The following is a 19,132-nucleotide window of genomic DNA, read 5'->3' as shown; positions in this document are numbered from 1 at the left end:
AAGACGTGTGCGAAGGCTCACGACTGTCTGTAACTCCAGGTCCAGGAGATCTGACGCCCTCTTTTAGCCTCCGTTGTCAGTACACACATGTAGTACGCAGACGTGCATGCAGGAAAAACAGCTCTACACATTAAATGAAATAAATAAATAAATAAAGCACATTTTATGTATTCGCACTAGTGCTCTAGGGGTTTCCACAAGTAAGTTGAAAAGCCCAAGGGTCCTCGAGAGTGACCCTACTTTAAACCCTTGGCCTCAGTTGTGACAAACATATTACACCAGTGCTGACTGTTAAAGGGTGGCTGTTAGAGCATGTGGCAGTGGGCCACACTCAGGGCTGGAGTTGTTTAATTGATTATTTTGCAACATGGTCTCATGTACCCCATGCTGGCTTCCAACTTGCTATGTAGCTGAGGCTGGCCTTGAACTCTGGATCGTCCTGCCTCCACTTCCTGAGTGTTGGGATTGCAGGTCTATGCCACCACATCTGGCTCATCTGTTTACTGTTTGGGAAGTAATTGGGTTGGATCCCAAGATCTCGGGCATATAGGCCCTGTCTCTGAGATATACCCCATCTGCCCAGTGGAATTTTTCTGTGAGCTTAGACTCAATCCCGGGCTCGTTTCCTTCCCTGGCTGCTTTCCCTGGTCCACCTTCCTTATCTTCTAGCTCGTGTACTTTGTGAGCTTCCCACGCTCCCTCTGGAGCAGGCGCATAAAGGATTGCAAGATAACTGGGTACCATATCTGAGCTCTCGCCTAACAACAGGCCTCTTTATTAGAACTCCAAGGACCAACCAGACGCACCCGACTTCCTGGAAGGGGGTATTTATGAACTGGCGGTAGGCAGCCTTCATTTGCACACCTCTCGCTGTCTGCAGACTCATGTTTATGAGGTCTCAGAGCACCGGCTCCCTCCAGACACAGCAATTCCTGGGGTATTGATCACGGGCTGTGATCAGCTACGGACCATAAGTCATCAGACAGGCTCCCTCCGCTCCCCAAGACACAGAGCTCCACGTAAGAGGGAGCAGAATGTCCACAAAAGATTCTAATTGGGCCGTGTGGGAGCTGGACAGGGCTCCCCAGGAGTCTACCACAGTCATATGTGGGTGGAGACAGTGCCTCTCAAGGATGATAAAGAACTTAGCTAAAGGCCACCTGCAATCCGCCTGACAGCCTTGGAGCTAGAGGTTCCTAGAAGCAGGAACCTCAGGTGAGAAAATGCCTCTATCAGACTAGCCTGAGTACCTCTTCCTGAGTAATTAGGGATGTGGGGGCAGGGTTCAGACCACTGTGGGAGGTGCCACCCTTGGGCTGGTGGTCCTAGAAGCCACAAGATAAGAAAGCAGGCTGAGCAACCCTCGGGGAGCAAGACTGTAAGCATCACTCATCCATAGTCCCTGCCTTGCATTCCCACTCCGACTTCCCTTCACAATGGGCTACAACCGTAAGCGGAAATAAACCCCTTTCTCCCAAGCTGCTTTTGGTCACTGCATTCATCACAGCAACAGAAAGCAGACTGGGGCTGCTAGTAACCAGGTCCCAGAAGTGAATCCAGATGAGCAAGGTGTTTCTATAGGAGCAGTCTGGCAGGAAACTAGGTTATTCTGAGCCTTTCATGGATGCTTTGGAGGCAAAGCAAGTTCCCAGCTTCATTAATCAGCTGCCTTTCTCTCGTCTGTGTACCCTTCAAGCTCAGACACCCACACTGTGAAAGAAAAGTGATGGACTAAGTCCGCTAGGACTGTCAGTGTGGCCGCCTTTCCAGGGCCTGGACCTGTCATCCATTTGATCCCTGAGGCCCCATCATGGCAGAGAGGGACCCAAGAACACCTCCACTAAGAGAGATGTCTTCTGTTTTCTCTTCACGTTACTTAATGATAATTTCCAACCACTTAAGACATCTCCCACTGTTGGTGGACCATGTGGTTGTCAGTGGCAGGATTTACAGGATTCCCATCTCACTTCCATGCCACTCAACCCAGAATGTCTGCTTCCCCAACTATGGCTCCCCAGTGCAGCTGGTTCTGGGGTGCAGAGCTGAGGATGGGGCCTGTGACATGCCTTGGTCTTCAGAAGGAAACTGATTTGACTCTCCACAGAGAGCAACGGCATCTGGTGTGCAGCCAGTCTGCTGTTCAGGGAGTGACTCAGAAAGTCACCAAACCCAGCTTGGAGCCTGCTAGATCTAGAGGAGGCAAGCACCCCCTTGGAACAAAAACCTGTGGGTTGAGGGAGATGGCTCAGCTGATAAAGTGTTTGCGGTGCAAGCGTGAGGATCTGAGTTCAAATCCCCTGAGCATACATAAAAAGCCAGACATGGTAGCATACACACACACAAAAGTGTTCTGCAGCCACATGTTCTGGTCCTGCCTTCTTTACTGGTGACTCTAGAACAGCCACCCTTGACCAGGAGTGCTGCACCAGGACCAGCTTAGAATGCCCGCTGCTTCTCTCTTGGGTTTGTTCTTTTTTTATCAGCTAACAGCCCACATTGAAGCCACAGATACACAGCTGTCTCTCAGAGCCCATAGAGGATAAGGCCCAGAGTCCCTGGGACATGTTGGAGCCCCCTAGCCTGCCTGCCTGCCTGTCCCTCTCTATTTTCTTCTCCAGACAGGGTTTTACCACATAGCCTTGGCTATCCTGCAACTTGCTTCGTAGACCAGGCTGGCCTCAAAGTCACAGAGATCCATCTGCCTCTGCCTCTGCCTCTGCCCCTCAAGTGCTAGGTTAAAGGCACCACCCCAAACCCCTTCTATAAAGTCATGTCATACTTGACTTTTAATCATCCTTAGATTGTTCTAAGACCAGTGGATTCCATTAAGTAGTGAGTAGATGCCACAGTTTGTTTCTTAGAGGACAGTGACAAAAGGGAGAAAAGTCCGAACACGTTCAGGACAAATACGCTTTTTATTTTTCTTTGTCAACCCCTGGTTGGCTGGATCAGGGGTTTCGTTGAACACAAGTACAAGATCAACAGCATTTCAGAGAACACAGAATAATCACCACCTGTGAGCTCCATGCTGAGAGGGCGGAATTTCTTGGACTTTCCCTAAGCACCGGCTCCTTGCCCATCATTCCTGCCTCTGTTCTAGCTCCAGATGAGGCTAAGAGAGGCCACCAAATGCATACTTCTGTTTCAAGACAGTCAGTGTCTTTTGGGTTCTGCCCTGGGATGACAGCTGCTTCAAAACGCAGAAGCAGAGACACTGACTTAGAAGTGGATGGGAACAAAGGAGCCATGGCTCCCATCAGGAGGAAACTCTCACTGCAGACACTCTTCTGCTAATGACCATGGCAGTGTGAGAGAGGCTAACTCCCTGGTCCAGTCTCTTATAAAACCCTCTAGAAACAGTCACCACAAGGCCAGGAGAGGAAAACAGACTGAGCAATGGCTCAGGCCAATGACTCACATTTAGGAGAAGATATAGGCTACAGACCTCGAGAGCAGAGTCCAGAACTAGATGAAAATCATCTGTGAAGATCTGGAGGCTCCAGTTCACCCTTAAGGACCCACAGGCCTATAGCACTTCCCTTCCCCCTCTTTTTTTGATAATGGGGATGGAGCCCATGAGCTACACCCACAGTCTTTTTTTTTTTTTTTTTTTGACTTTTTGTTTTAAAACAGGGTCTTTCTACGTGGCCCAAGCTGGTAGTGAACTTGCAATCCTCCTGTCTTAGCTTTCTGAGTACTGAGGTTATACTTTACTTCCACAGAGAGAGTATGGGAGCTGTGTGCCACTGACTGGAAAGGAAGGCTCTCATCCATATGGAGCAAGCCAGAGCCAGCCCAAGGGAGCATGGGAGCATCAACACAGAGCCATGAAGAAAGTGGGGACCAGACAGTAAAAAGTCAGTACCCCCGAGGCCATAGGAGGCATCCTGTCACCACAATGCACATAAACACCACTTTCTTCAGGGAGCTTCTACATTGGCCTGGTAGAAGCTGCTCACTCTAATCAGGACCTCCTTGCACTTACCCTCACTAGGACTCGTAATATCTATCTCTCCTGATATCTTTCCTGATAGCTTGGCTGTCACTACCATCCTCAGAACTGGGAGTTCTGAGCCCTCTCCCAGTTTTCATGCTGCTCGTGATAAACCCCTCCCCCCCAAAAATATTCAGGAGTAAAGAGGCAAACCAGCCCCCCTCAGACTCAAACATGGTCATGCTAGCTACATCAGCATGACGGGAACAAAGGAGCCATGGCTCCCATCAGGAGGGCCCACCTCAGCTTGAGGGGTCAGCCAGGCTGCTCCCAATGACAAACAAGATCCACACTTTATAAGACACCTCCATATCTTATGCACATAGTAATTTTGAGGTATGACAAGAAGGCATGTGGGAGCCAGGGGTGGACTTAGGGTACCTTGGGAGGAGAGAAAAGGAGGGAGGGTAGAGAAGGGAGGAAAAAGGATCCCACTGCTAAGGTCAAATATCTTCCATCCCAAGATCACTTACCAGGCCAAATCCAAGCTGCTGCAGAGTCCCTTGACCTCTGCCCACCACTCTCTGCCAAATCATTCCATGGCCACAGTGTTCACCTGGCCTGTGGCTGAACTTCCCCCAGTAAAACCAGGAGACACTAGCAACATGGGAAGAAACTTTGAGTTGTCCTAACTGGGGAAGCTACTGGCATCTAGCAGGGGCTCAGCAGTACCCCACAAAGCCTACATCTACCACACAGCAAACAGCCAGACGAGGTGTTGGCAGTGAGTGCAGAGGTGAGAGACCTCTCCCCAACCAAGGCAGCTTTCTCCCAAGAAGATGTCAAGCCTAAGGAGCTCAGCATCCAGCAGAAAGCACAAGACATGTGTGAGCATCTGCCTGTCTGTGAGGAAGCCTGCACCCAGGCAGAGGAAAAGACCCAGGCACACACACACACAGCAGTGCTGGATGGTTAGCAGATCTGGGTGTGGGGCTCTGCAGAAGGTCCGAAGTCAGCAGGTAACAGCCCCACACATCTACTCCCTTTCTCATTTCCCTAACAAGTTTGCATGGGGCATTTACTGTGCGCATGCATTGAGCTGGAGGCTCAGAAAGCAAGGAGAAAAATAAAGGCCTTCAGACCAGAAGTTATGTGAGTGGGGAGTGTAGTGGCTAATTTTATGTCAACTTGACACAAGCTAGAGTTATCTGAAAGGAGGGAGCCTCAGTTGAGAAAATGTTCCATAAGACCCGTCTGTAGGACATTTTCTTAATTAGTGATTCATGGTGGAGGGCCCAGCCCATTGCGGGTGGTGACGTCCTTGGGCTGGTGGTCCTGGGTTCTATAAGAAAGCAGGCTGAGCAAGCCAATAATGATGGCCTCCGTATCAGATCTTGACTCCAGGTTCCTGCCCTGCTTGAATTCCTGTCCTTACGTCCTTTGATGATGAATTATGATATGGAAGCAGAAGCTGAATAAACCTTTTCCTCCCCAGGTTGCTTTGGTCACGGTGTTTTATCACAGCATTAACAGCCCTAACGAAGGCAAGGAGCCACTTCAAGGCCCAGGTAAAACCCAGGACAGCAGAAGAGATGAATGATTCAGGGTAACCTGAACGCAGGAATGGTGGATGCCTCACTCGAATACAGCAAAGGCTTCTCTAACGAACACCCACCTCCAGTCTCTGGGTCATGGAAATTGGGATCCAGGCCTCTGTCCAGCAGCTTGACCAGCTTCTCCACTGAGCGATGCTGAGTGTGGTCCAAAAACTTCTTCAGGTTGGTCTGGAGAAGAAATGAACAAAGCAGAAATATGTTTGTGGGAAATGCATTTACAGGGGCATGGGATGAGCCTCTGTGGGCAGAGAACTTGCCTGGCATAAATGAGGCCCTGGGCTTGAGGCCAGTACTGCACAAACTGGGTATGCTGGGGCATACCTTTAATCCTAGCACTAGGGAGACAGAGAGAGAGAGAAAGAGAGAGAGAGAGAGAGAGAGAGAGAGAGAGAGAGAGAGAGAGGATTGTCCACCAGGAGGTGTTGGCCTCCTTTGCACAGAGCACTGTTGACCCTCCCTTCCCCCCAAGGCTTACATGGGGCTGAGCATAAGGTTAACACACAGCCAAAACCATGGGCCTGTCCTGAGTGAATGTCTCAGAACCCTAGCTGTTTGCCGTCTTTGTCCTAAGGTCTCAATGTCCCTCCAGAATTTGCACCATAAACTTAATTCCTATATCATAGCACTATGGGTCTCTGGGTCATAGGGTGGAACTCAGATACATGGGGTTCATAACCATGTAAAGAGGTCCCAGAAAGTTCATTCTACCAACACTGACAGCCATGACCTACCTGGGCACCCAGAAATCCAAATTCTGACTGGTGGGAACGCCAGTCTGCCTGTGGTTCCTAAGTTGTGACAGCAGTAGAAGTGGGTTCCACCATGCTGGGAGCAAGAGAGCAGCTCACCTGGGAGCAGGGTGACAATTGATAGTCTCCAGGACCTACTCAGACCTTCCACTCCATTCCATGGGAGGCTGGGGCTGAGGGCCTCATTTCTAAAGAGGGGACTGCTAATTCCCACCCCACTAGTCCCAGAGCAGAGACAGTGACACCTGCCCCTGGGGACACCTAGTCCAGGATGAAGATGATCATGCAGTTCAGGCACAGCCTCAGCCAAGCCTGCCTGCCTCCTCTATTAAAGAAGTGACAGCTTCCGCCCTCATCTGGCAGCTCAGGATCGGGAGAGGCCCAGCATCCCTCTTGGGCTCCACCCTCACCCCATCCACAGTTTCCACACCACAGGACAGGAGCACCTATGGTTTTCCACCTGATGATGCCCCTGCACTTTCCAGACAATCCTGCCATCGGCTGGATTCCCACCCGAATTGCTTACAGTCAGGGACTAGAACCAATGTCCAAAGCCTGGCATGTCGTTGTGGCTATTTACTCACTTACACCTTTCTTTAAATTCACAAGTATAAGTAGCTACACATTAAATAACAACAACAATAATAAAGATAATTAGAGAACTTCTCAGACACTGAGGTCATTCATATTCATGTGGATTCCAGGGCCAAGGCAGAAAATATATAAGAAAAGCCTGGACCATACTTGGCCAGCACATGGATGAGGTGTCAAGGACAACAGAGCTATACCCAAAGGGCAGAGAACCAAGAGCAGCTGCCAGCCACCTCTGGATAACTTAGGCACAAAACTTAAAACAATGCTGGTCGCAGAGGCCCCTAAGACAATGCAGGCTGTTGACATTTGTCTTGGTGATTCATCAGAACTAGATGAGGAGACCCTTGTGCTGAAGATGTGGCACAACTTGCTGAAAGACAGAGAATATCAAGCTTGTTGCATGATATTGACCTGAGCTGGACACTTCCTCCCAGGCAGCTAGCTTTCACAATTCTGAAAGGTTATGAAATAGCCTTATCTGGGAGATAAGGCACCAACGGTCTTGCCCAGCTGTAAATCCTACACACCACAATGCCAACCTGCTGGGCAATAACACAATAGTAGCATAACAGTTATGGGAGTGACCAGCCACTCCCAGATTGGCTTTGAGGCCCACTCCACAGAAGGAATCCACGCCTAGTGCTGTAAATTGGGTCCTATGCCTTAGGAATGAAACACCAAATTGACATAGCTAGCATCAAGTTACCTACAAAATATCTGTTCCCATAAACATGTTACCCTCAGCCTTAATCAGAGACCCCTGTCTTCCTAGTTCTTACAGAGCCTCATGGTGGCACAGGTGCTGAGAATAACTTAACTGTTCACTGCTCAGCTTGAAATGAGACATTGGTACTATCCCCTTCAAGGCTCAGAGAACATTGTGGAAGAAAGGGAAGAAAGGATGTTGGGAACTGAAGATAGGGAGAAGGGCTGCACAGTGCGCAGTGTCTCCTGGGAAGACACAGACATTGCAGGCTTGAACACTGCAGCTCTGGACTCCACCACTGAGTCTGCACAAGAGTGGGTCCATCAACACTCAGGCATGGATGGAAGACAGGCTCCGGCCCTCACTACTGAACTATTTGCTGATACAGTCAATGAAATTGGGGCTTCGGTTGTGAATCCACTGGTGACCCCATAAGCCTCCAGTAGGCTCAACCCAATGGTCATCCAGATGGTCCCAGTGGAACAAAATTGGTAGGGAAAATGGGGGCTGAGAGGAATGAGAAAGATAAGAATTGCAGAGCAATTGGAATGCCTTTATATAGTATGCATTGTACACTATGAAACTGTCAAAGAACTAACTTAATTTTTAAAAATTAACTGAAGATGAGAATGGAATCCATAGTGAACACCCTGCATCCATCTGAGGAACAAGGAACCAGTGGCTTGTGAAGCCCCATGTGCACTCTCCATAGCAGGAGAGCTCGGCAGGCCAGCACCAGGCATCTCAAGGGTGTCTGAGGGGAGGCAGTGTTCATCCCTGTTCTCCAGGCTCAACCCACACGCCCCAGGATCTCTGCCTCCTGCTCCAGGCATGCTCCTGGCTCACATGGCCTCACTGACATGTCTGGAGTGAATGACACAAAGACTCATTGTGCCTTCAGTGGACACAGAGCCCTCGAGCTAGCACAGGCCTCTCCTCCCATCGCTGCCAGCACTCCCTAACTTTAGGAGGTCTGTTCTGATTCAGCAGCAACAGAAACCAGAGACAGTGCTCAGCAGACATCCCTTCGCTCTACCTCACCACATATCCAAATCCCACGGTACCACTCCTGCTGCCTTTCAACCTCCCTGCAGCACCAGGGAAGCAGCAACCCCTTGGTCAACTTCCAGCAGCTTCCCTGGCCACCTTGCTGCCTGCTGTCTGGCTAGGTCTCCAGCAATGTGCATGGTGAAGCATCTACCTATTTGCCCCAGTCTGGCCTCGCCCCACAGGGCACATACGAGCCACTTCCAGGGACATGAGCCCTCCAAACACAACACAACAGGATCAGAGGTGACCTGGTGGGGTGGTGGAAGCATTACCCACCCCTCTGCCCCCATACCTTTGTGTGGAGCCTGGCCAGCTGCTTCTCATCCAGGTTGGACTGCTTATACACACGCTTCTTATAGCGAAACTGCCATGGAAATGAGAAAAAGATTGCCAGTGACTAAATGATAGACATGGATGCTGAGAGGAAAAGTGACCTGGGCAAGGATAAGGAACCCCAATCTTAACCAAGATACTGGTGTCTGTGCTGCAGAGCCCTTAAGAGTCCCATCATCCAGCAGCCATCAGGGCACAAGGAAGGCTCTCAGCTCTGGAAGCCAGTCCTCAGTGGGTACAAAGGGTGAGCTGGTCTGACACACCACTGAGTTCACGGCTTCATCCTCCTGGCTCGGTTTGTCAGGAGTGCACCTTGGGATTTTGCATTTTTCTTCCCCGTCATCCACCTGTCAGAACTGCATGAGCAATCCCATGCACACCCCTGCCCAGGACTCAGTGGCTCCCACCAGTCCCTGCCTAGATCTCGGGGACTCCCAGTGGCTCCTCAGGACAGTGCTGCCTACTTGGGATTGGAAATCTCATTGCAGAGCAGAGAACTGAACTGAACTTGGAGTTTGGGACAACGCTCCTGGGCAAGCGGTATCCTGGTGGTCAGCTTGATCGTGCCCCCTCTCCTCCCAGATACCCAGACCAGCTATCCTGTTAAAGAGACACTGCACCCTGAATGCAGGTGCATGACAAAGATTTTGAGAGGAAACTCTTTTTGCTGAGTGACTCTCAGTTGGTCCTTTCCACACCTCAGTCTCAGTTTCCTTACTTGTCTCCCAAGGACAGCAACACCCAAAAGCCACAGAGCGAATGACCTTCCTGAACTCAGGTCACTTGGTGTCTCCTTCCTGACCTCCTCTGAGACTGTCACACTCCAAGGAGCTAATATAAAGGGTGGTTCAGGTGCCTGAGAACACAGACACCATTCCAGGTGGAGGCATAAGCTAGTTCCCAACTGAAATCTGATCTTGTATTATGTTCCTTTTTTTAGATTAAAAAAAATTTATGTAGGAAACTGGAGAGAGATCTCAGTGGTTAGGACTATTCCTTCAGAGGACCTGGGTTCAGTTCCCAGCACCCACACTCACAACCATCTGTGACTCCAGTTGCAGGAGATCCGATGGCATCTGGCTTCTGTAGGTGCTTCACATATTTGGTGTGTATACATACATACAGGCAAAACACTCGTGTATATAAAAGAAAATCAAGAAAATATAATTAAAAAATTTTATTATTTTGTGTCTATGAGTGCTTTGCCTGCATGTCTATCTATGCACCATGTGTGACTTGTCTATGGAGGCCAGAAGAGGGCACTAGAGACCCTGAAACTGGAGTTATAGTGCATGCATGTATGTATATGTGTGTGTGTATGTATATATATATATATATGTGTGTGTGTGTGTGTGTGTGTGTGTGTGTGTGTGTGTGTGCACATGCTTGTGTGTGTGTTTACATGCTGGGATCTGAACTTGGGTCCTCAGGAATAGCAGCAGGTGCTCTTAATGACTGGACCATCTCTCCAGTGCCAGTGTCAACCTCTGTACTATCTGAGGGAGGCAACTGTGTCCTGTTTTTCCTATGCCCCACACAAGATGACAAGTCCACAGGAGGCAAGGTATGCCCATGGCACAGATAAGAACTCTTGATTTTCAAGCATCAGAACAAGTCAGTCCTGAAGAACTGGGTTTCCAGGGCTACCTGGAGAGTGCGTGTCTCCTAAACTCAGCTGTGCGGCTCCCAGGTGGAACTGGAGGGAATAGAGCCAAGCTACAGGATGTCCATGGCTGCTGCTGGGCTGTAATGCTGCAGCCTGCACCCTGCCCACATCCAGATGCTACCGTGAACTCAGCTCTCACTCTTGTCTTTAGCTAACCATGCCCCTGGTCCACATTCCCAAACCCACTATCGGGCACCTGTCACACACACACTTAACAGGGAAGATCCAAAGGAGCCAGGCTGTAGGGTGGGTAACCTTCTAATCCAAAACAAACAGGAGTCTGGTTAAAATGCTGCCCTCAGTTGCACCCAGGCGGTGCAGCACCAGCCCCCACCCAGTCACACAGGGCTAGTTACCTCCAAGGAAGGTACACCCTGGCCTGTGGGCTGTGGGTATTCCCGAAGCAGCCGTTCCTCATCCAGGAACTTGCCATCACGCCCATTGCTGGCTGGCTGGAAGAGCCCATAGTTGAGTACATCCTTCAGGCCCTGGTTCAGTGTGCACAGGATCCGCTGCTTGGCCACCCACACGGTGGCGTCCGGGTTAAATCGAATGCACTTCTGCGGGGAGAACAGAAACTAGAGTCAGGGATGCCAAAGGTCATCAGAGCCACCAATCTGGGCACAGGATCAAAGGCGTCCTGCTCCTTCCACTCCTGTCCCCTTTGCCCCACTGCTGCTTGTTCTGAGCACAGGAGCCAAGAGCCATGGCTTGCTGACTGCAAAGTAAAGTTTACCTTTGCCTCTCAGACAGGGAGAGAGGCTGGGGAAAGCAAACCGGATCAGCCAGGGCTGGGAGCCAGTGAAGTGCTCACCATCCAGGCTTGGGACCTGAGCTTGAGCCCTAGAACCCTCACAAAATCCCAGCACTGGGGGGGTAGAGACAGGCCAATCCCTGAGAGTCCCTGAGCAGCCTAGGACCCACCACAAGGTTTCACAGGAAGGCACTGTAGTGGGGGCACATACACTGAGAGTCACAGCTAAGTAAACCTGTCCCTAAGACATCCTGGGGGTTTCAGGACCCCCTCTGAGCCCCCAGACCTATGGACACTCAGGTTCCTCATACAAAATGAGGACACACTTTTAAAACGTCCACACACCCTCCCAAATGCATTCCATATTGGTGGACAACATTGTCATCTACAAAGCTCATGTTTGAGAACTGTGCGATTGAGATAGCAAAGCAAAAACAAAACAAAATGAAACAAACAAACAGACAAAAACACCTCACTCTTGTTCAAGGCATTCATAACTGTCCTGGAACACATGTGGCCCACAGGACATAGGTTGGACACATCGCATAGGTTAGACATACGACATGGTTTCTTATTTGTTTTTAACACCTAATAGATCCAGGGTACACCTGTGTAAAAGTCACACTGCATCCTTACGCAGATAAGTCTTGTGCATGATTCTCAATCCACCTGCATGGAACCCCTGGCACAGCGGCCGACTGTACCACGGTGCCACTTGAGATGGGCATGTGCACGGTTTGCTCTCTGGCAACTCCGTAACCTTGTCTCAGGAGATCACCACGGGAGGCCTGAGGGTCAGGAGAGTCTTCACACCCTCAACACGCAGTCTCTGAACAGAAAATCAGAACCACATGCACTATACAGCTGCTGGGATGGCTTTGTGGTTAAAGTTCTTGCTGTGCAAGTGGGAGGACCAGGGTTCAAATCCCTAGGATGCATATAAATGTCAGGTGGGTGTGGTGTGCACCCATAATTCTGGCCTCAAAAGGAAGGGACAGCACATCCAGCAAAGCCATCGGCAGCACTAGACGTATGGGCACACTCTGGGTTTGACTGATAGAGCCTGAGACCCTGCCTCAGTGAAGAAGGTGAAAGAGCAATGAAGGATGAGTCTAGATAACAGCCTAGCCACTTACATATTCACACATATGCAAATATGCATATAAACATGTATAACACATACACATGCATGAACATGAAAAAACCAAAGCCCAACCTGTATGTACTTGAAGGGTGAGGGGTGGCAAACATGAGAAACTATTTGATCAGGGGGGTGTGTCCTTGGGGCACTTGCTTAGGTATCTGAGGCTCAGCTTCCTTGTCCAGAAAAATGAGAATAATGACATTATTAATGTAATAATGATAATACCTATTCATGGATGTGGTGAGTGTGGACAGAGATAGCACAGTTCTGATGTGCAAGGATCCATGATATTAACAGGTGCTGTCATGATTGTCATTGGCATCACCGCCATCATCATCATCACCATCACCAGCACCACCACCACTACCATCAAGATCCTAATACCATCACCATCTCTGCCACCGCTTGTTAAACCTCTCTAGAAACACTCTAATTGATGTGCTAGATGTATGTCTCCTTGGTGCTTCCAAATTCGGTCAAGCTGACAGTTACGATGAAAGGTCAGGGGCAGGTGATTTACATATCTGTAACTTCGTGAGGCTGTTTCATACCTCTGAATTCAGAAGTCCAAGATCAAAGTGCCAGCAGGGTTTCCCCAGGATGCCCTGAGGAGCCTCTGTCCCACTCCCTAGCTCCAGGGCTTTGTTGGAGACCCTGCTCATCTTCCTGAAGCCTCCATCCTGTGCGCCCTCTGTGACACCACCATTTTGCCATCAGCAATGTTACGGTATTGGGTTAGAGCTCCCAGTCTCATCTTAATTGGCCACACCTGCAAAAACCCCATTTCTAAATATGACACTGTCTCCTTGGGTGTGTGTGTGGGGGGGGGTCTAATGCTTATGGACACGTGTATCTTTCTTGCTGCCATGTGGGTGCACTGAGGCCCAGACTTTGACTGAGGAATCAAGATGGTGGCAGCTTAGTGGTCTACCCAGCATGTGGGTAGCAGACCCAGGATTTCCTGACCTCTGAACCCAGGTTCTTTCCAGAAGGGTCTCCATGTGGCGCCCCTGGTGCTTTTCAGAGCTGCTGCTTTGTTACTCTGGGTTGGTTCTTGCACTGAGGAGGCATGGACTGGGCGTCACTGCTCTGCCCACCAAATGGCAGTGAGTGCCAGTCTTTGTGTAACCTACAATGGCATACAAGTCCTCCGGGAGGTAGCATACTGCCCTGGGCCCCTCTAGGCACTTGCCAGTTGGCAGGTTCTTGTCAGCTGTGGGGAGCGCTGGTGAGATGCCTGTGTGTGAGGGAACCCGAGTTGGGACGTCCTGCAATAATTCCTGAACTAGGGGCGGGGTTACCAGCAGCCCTGGGAGGCCGTATCTCTTATCATGCTTTTTGTTGTGTCAAGATCACAGAGAGTTCTCACCTAGCCCTGGGTGAATGGAGGGGGGCCCCTTGTGGCTCCTCACTGGAAGCAACAACTGGTCCTACCAGGTCTTGTAACCCAGGAAGGTCAGAAGGTCACTCTGAACTCAGCTAGTGACATCTGAGAGGGGCCAACAGGAGTGTTCATTCATGTGTGAGGTGTCAGCTTCCCTGGCTGGGGTTGTAGCTGCTAGACCAGTGTTCAGGGGTTTAATCTTAACCCACGTCAAATTGGCCCAGCTACCAAGACCTTCCCTCCCACCAAGAGCTGACACATTATACTCCTCCATATCTGTGTACAGCAACTACACAGAGCAAGCAAGCCAGAAAGGTGTCAATAATCAAGAGACTTATGTTCAGGGCATGCCTATATCAGGGAAACACCACTTCTGCTCAGATTGTCCAGTTTCTAATAAACTTGTCCAATGTTGGACATTTACAGAACCCTACCTCAGAGGACACAGTCTAGTCCTCATAAAGAGGGAAGTTCAAACATCTTTTTTTGTTGTTGTTTTGGTTTTTAGAGACAGGGTTTCTCTGTGTAGTCTTGGCTATTCTGGACTCACTTTGTAGACCAGGCTGACCTCAAACTTCAGAAATCCCCCCTGTTTCTGCCTTCCTGAGTGCTGGGATTACAGGCTTGTACTACCACAACTTTTTCAAAACATAAACAAAGTAACAGAAATCTGTATACTGGTGCTGGGGATCCACATGGAGCTGTGTGTGGCTGCTCCCCAGGCTAGGTACCTCTGGTGAACATAGGAACACAGAGGAGAGTCCTTTAGGCTGGATACCCCAGCTGGACTCAGGACTTTAGGGTGCAGGCACAGAGGAGAGCCCTCAGAAGAACAACAAAGGACTGGAAAGAAGGATGTCTCCACCAACAGAAATTCACAGACCTGCCTCCTTAGCTGGAAGATGGTATCTCCTCCCTGTCCTCACAAGGCTACCTTGTATCTGATTCTCTGTTCTTATTAGAACCCCGGTGTGGATCAGAATCACCCTGCTGACCTTTTTTTACCCTAAACCCCTCTTCAAAGCCCTCTTAGCTCCAAACAGTCATATTCTGAGTTCCTGGAGTCAGGACTCCAATATAAAGACAGAGGAGGTCACAGCTATGCTAGAATATATGTGACTGGATGGCCAAGAGCAAATATCTGCAACCCACAGAGGGCCACATGCCCACAGTGAGTGCTGAGGAGCAGCTCTGCACTGACTGCCAGCCCACATGAACATCAGCAGGGCACAAAACAGTGCAGGGGACGCGTGCCCGCCACTGCAGAAGGGCAGCTGGCCCTAGTATCTCGTAGATGAGTGCTCGGAGCCGCAGCAGCACTGTGGATGAAGCCAGCTAGAGTGTGCCCGTGTCTCCCTGGGGCCTGAGACGAGGGTAAGGACTGCTCCGTGAGACTGCAGTGAAGGTGAGGGAGCGTCTAGACAAAGCTAGAAAGAGTAGTAAATACTACAAGACATAAATATGTCTCTATACGGTGGGCACCCTGACAAGCCCAGGCTGGAATGACACACACACACTCCAAAGTCCCTGCCTCTTCCATCTCTGTTAACGCCGAGTGAGACTTAAATTATCCACTTACACCCAAGGAGCCCGGAAAAAAATTTTAAAAACCTTAAGAACAAGCATTCATGAAAGGGGTACCTAAGGTAGCAAGGGCCATCACCAGAGCTAGCGGAAAACATAGTCCCCCATACAGATCACACCATGGCCTGCCTGAAGACGTGTGCTCCTGACATACTCCTGACGAGGAACTGCATTTCACACTGAAAGCCGCGCTGCACTGACCATCCACCTCATCGCTGATTTCTTCGTGATGCTGTGTATGTGCTCATGTGCATGCAGGTGCTGTGCGTACATGTGTGTACAGGACGATCTCGGGTGCCGTTTCTCAGGTGTCATCCACTTTGCTTTCTAAGACCAATTCCTCTCACTAGCTTGGAACTCACCACCGATTAGGCAATGCTACCTGGCTAGGGAGCTACCTTACCCGTCATTGCCTCCCAAGAGCTGGGATTACAAGTGAGTTTTTAATGTGGATGATGGGAGTTAAACTCAGATCCTTGAACCTTCAAGGTGAGCGTTTTGCCAACTGGGCCATCTCCTTGGCTCTCACAATGCATTTGAATGACCTGTGTTGAACACAGGCTTGGTGGAAGCCGAGGTTAAGCTACACTGAGGAAGATTTTTGACCTGGCTGGCTGGCTGGCAGGCTGGCTGGCTGGCTGGCTGCAATCTGCATTATCCGTACCTCTGAAAATTAGGAATCCAAGGTCAACCCGTGTTGTGACTGGGTCACAAATGCCACTGTCCAAATTAAATGTTTTTTGTGTTTTGAGCAAAAGCCCATCAATCATACTGGGCAGTCAGTGCCCAAGCATGGCTGGGGCAATGCATGAAGCTTAAAATGAGGGCTTTAAAGGGAACTGGCGACCTTGACCTAGAAAGGCAGGCTAGCGCCATGATGCTGAAGTCCAAGGGCCAGCCTCATGCTTCTGAGAATTTGATGAAGGCGACCGTGGCTGTGGATTCCCTTTTCCAATTAATAACATTTCAGGCTGCAGAAGCTTAACCGCAGCCATCTGATGCTGTGGCAAAGCCTCCGCTACTGTCAAGGTGAGACGGGACTGGGGGGTGCTGCTCAGGCCCGCCAGGGCTCGTGTGCTCCTTGAAGATGAGTTAATTTTCCTCCTTAGCAGCTCTCTCAGGCAGAGATATCACAAAGTAGACAATCAGGACCTGGCCACGGTAGTCAGTGCAAAGGCAATAAACTGAAGTGGAGAAAGCGCCCTGTTAGACAGGTGCACGCGCAAGGCGCTTACCCTCCTTCTCTCCCTTGCTGTTCGAAAGGTTATCAATCAACACCCCTGCACCCAAGGTGGGACACTCCTGAACTTTCCATGTTTCCAGGGCGACACAGCTGCCAGGAACTGGTACTTGGGGAGCCCTGAGGCATGAGCGGCAAGTCCCTCCCAGCAGTACCCAGTGAAGGAGGGAGATTACTCAAACCACAAAGCTAATGCTAATCAGGAGGGGAGAGGTAGGCAGCCAAGAATCAGAGGCAGCAAGCTGGGGAAAGGTGAGGGTGGGGTGAGGAGGAGAGACAGAGAGGGAGTCCCTCTACCAGCATAGAGACACAGTGGGAGCCACCAAGCTGGGAGGCAGAGTCACAGATGAGAGGAGGGGATCCTGAAAATCCAGTCCATTGGGGGCTCATTAAAGGACACCCCCAATGCTGGTCATAAATACAGACTCCACCTCTAGGTAGAGACACACCATTGTTCTTCCCCTAACAGTTAATCCAGTAGAACCAGCCAGCCAATCAAGAAACAGCCAGGAAAACACTTCTCAGGAAAGCGCATTTGCCATGATAAAGAGATGGGAAGAGTAATTATCCTTTTAGTTAGATAATGTATTTTTTTTCTTCCAGAATCCCTGTTTTCTGTGCTGTTCCTAGGTTCTGCTAAATCAGCTCACCTGAGCCCTGACTCAGAAAAATATAATTTTTTTCTTTTTTCTTCCCTTCTAGCTCTTTCTTTTGGACTATGGCTAGAACCTCAGTAAGCTTGTCTCCAGAACCATAGGCCTTTTTGCTCTTTCTCTGAAGGCCTCTTTGCCACCACAGAGCTGCTTTTCCTACATGCATTTGCTTACAAAGAGCACAAATTGTCTTCCTCTTCTCCATCTCCCTCCAATGGGCAAGTACCCAGATTTAAGGCTTGTCTGCCCTGGGGTTTTACTTTATAAATACTAGTAAGTTCTACCCCCAGCTTTTTTTTTCTGAGTCTGTTCTTAACATGGCAAAGAACACTGAGGGGACCTTCCCCAGTCAAATATGGCAACCCCAAATTTCTGATAACACTGTTAGGTCCCAGGCAATCCGTCCATCCGTCCATCCAGAAATGAGCTCAAGCTGGACTTATAGAAGGATTTCAGATAAAAGTCAGCATTCTTCAGACACTTGTTTAATGTGTTTTCTGTGTTCCCCCTCCCCCCCCACCAAAAAAGCAGTCATTTCCCTTGTCTCTGGCAGAGGTGACATGGCTCTCCATTGATATATCCCTGTCAGAGCTCATACTGGCTGTCTGGCTTCTTAGTCCCTATCCACAAGTTCCTTAGACATTTCAAAGCCACACACTAGCCCTTTTCACTCCTCCCCACACACACCCTAAATTCCCTCCAGCTCATAGGCTTCTCTTCCCCCAGCTACTCATCCTCCTTAATACCCAGCTATTCTGCTTTCTTGCTATCTCTACTATAGCCTCTTGCATTCTTGCCATTCTCTATCTCTTGCTATCTGTACTATTTTCTCCCACTTCCCTAGCCCTGTTCCTGTCTGCTTTCTTTTCTCTCTGCTCTGGACTCTTCCAGATGCCTCTGGAAATATTTTATTATTATTATTATTATTAGTAGTAGTAGTAGTAATAATAATAATAATAATAATAATAATAATAAAAAAAAAACCCTCTCCCTAATGGAGTGGCCATTTCAGCAGTTTCTTGACTGTGACCCTTGCTTACAAACATAATCATGCCAAAGATGTTAGAAAACAATCCTGCCCTCAGATTTAACATGGGTCACTTTCTCCTAGTGACTCATCATGCTCTTTGCTAGCCTGGCCCCTGAGCCTCTGAATTCCACCTCAATATGGGATTTGCTGAGTTTTTGTAATTCCAGGCCAAGGCTTCCATTTGCAGAAGTTATTTTCTCAAAGAGAATTAAGTGGGAATTAACAGTGAGCTTAAGGAGAAAGGCACACTGTGCTGGCTGATTATGTCTGGGCTCAGAGATCTCTGCGTGCTAGGATACCTGACCTTCCATATCCAGCGGAGGAAGGGGCAGCACAGGATTCCTGACTACACTGAGGAGAGACGTAGCTCAGCCAGCTTTAGTTGTCTGAAAATGTTAGATATGACTATTGAGCTCCTCTCCACCTGTTGCTATCAAGTCACGAGAGAGGATCAAGGTTGCTTTTCCTTGGTTGGTTTCATGCACGGCCAGGCCCCAGGGCCTCTGTTCTCTTTCAAACTACTTACAATGCACCAAATACGTATGATGAAAGCTGTGAAGTCGAACTGCTTAGCTGAAGCACAAGGAACCAGGTTCTCATGGTAGCATTGCAGACAAGGTGGGGATGGGAGCTTCCTCTGGTCTTCGTGACAAGTTAATAAAACCACAAAGAAAATCAGACTCTCTGCCTTCTTT

General features: G+C 49.4%; 1 protein-coding gene across 9 annotated transcripts in view; it reads right to left on the bottom strand.

The window, feature by feature from the left end:
- The window catches only part of Shank2 (SH3 and multiple ankyrin repeat domains 2), a 435,523-nt gene that overhangs the window by 352,964 nt on the left and 63,427 nt on the right, over positions 1-19,132 (bottom strand). For all 9 annotated transcript variants that reach the window (XM_060383254.1, XM_060383259.1, XM_060383260.1 and 6 more), the window contains exons 4-6: positions 11,005-11,208; positions 8,942-9,013; positions 5,610-5,718 (exon numbers count right to left, since the gene is read on the bottom strand). In XM_060383254.1, the coding sequence (XP_060239237.1) occupies positions 5,610-5,718; positions 8,942-9,013; positions 11,005-11,208 (385 nt within the window). The remainder of the gene's footprint in view (positions 1-5,609; positions 5,719-8,941; positions 9,014-11,004; positions 11,209-19,132) is intronic.

The sequence above is a fragment of the Meriones unguiculatus genome, chromosome 1 (genome assembly GCF_030254825.1).
Source record: "Meriones unguiculatus strain TT.TT164.6M chromosome 1, Bangor_MerUng_6.1, whole genome shotgun sequence".
Taxonomy (NCBI): domain Eukaryota; kingdom Metazoa; phylum Chordata; class Mammalia; order Rodentia; family Muridae; genus Meriones; species Meriones unguiculatus.
Note: the sequence above shows the minus strand (reverse complement) of the source record. Positions and strands in the feature narration are given on the sequence as shown.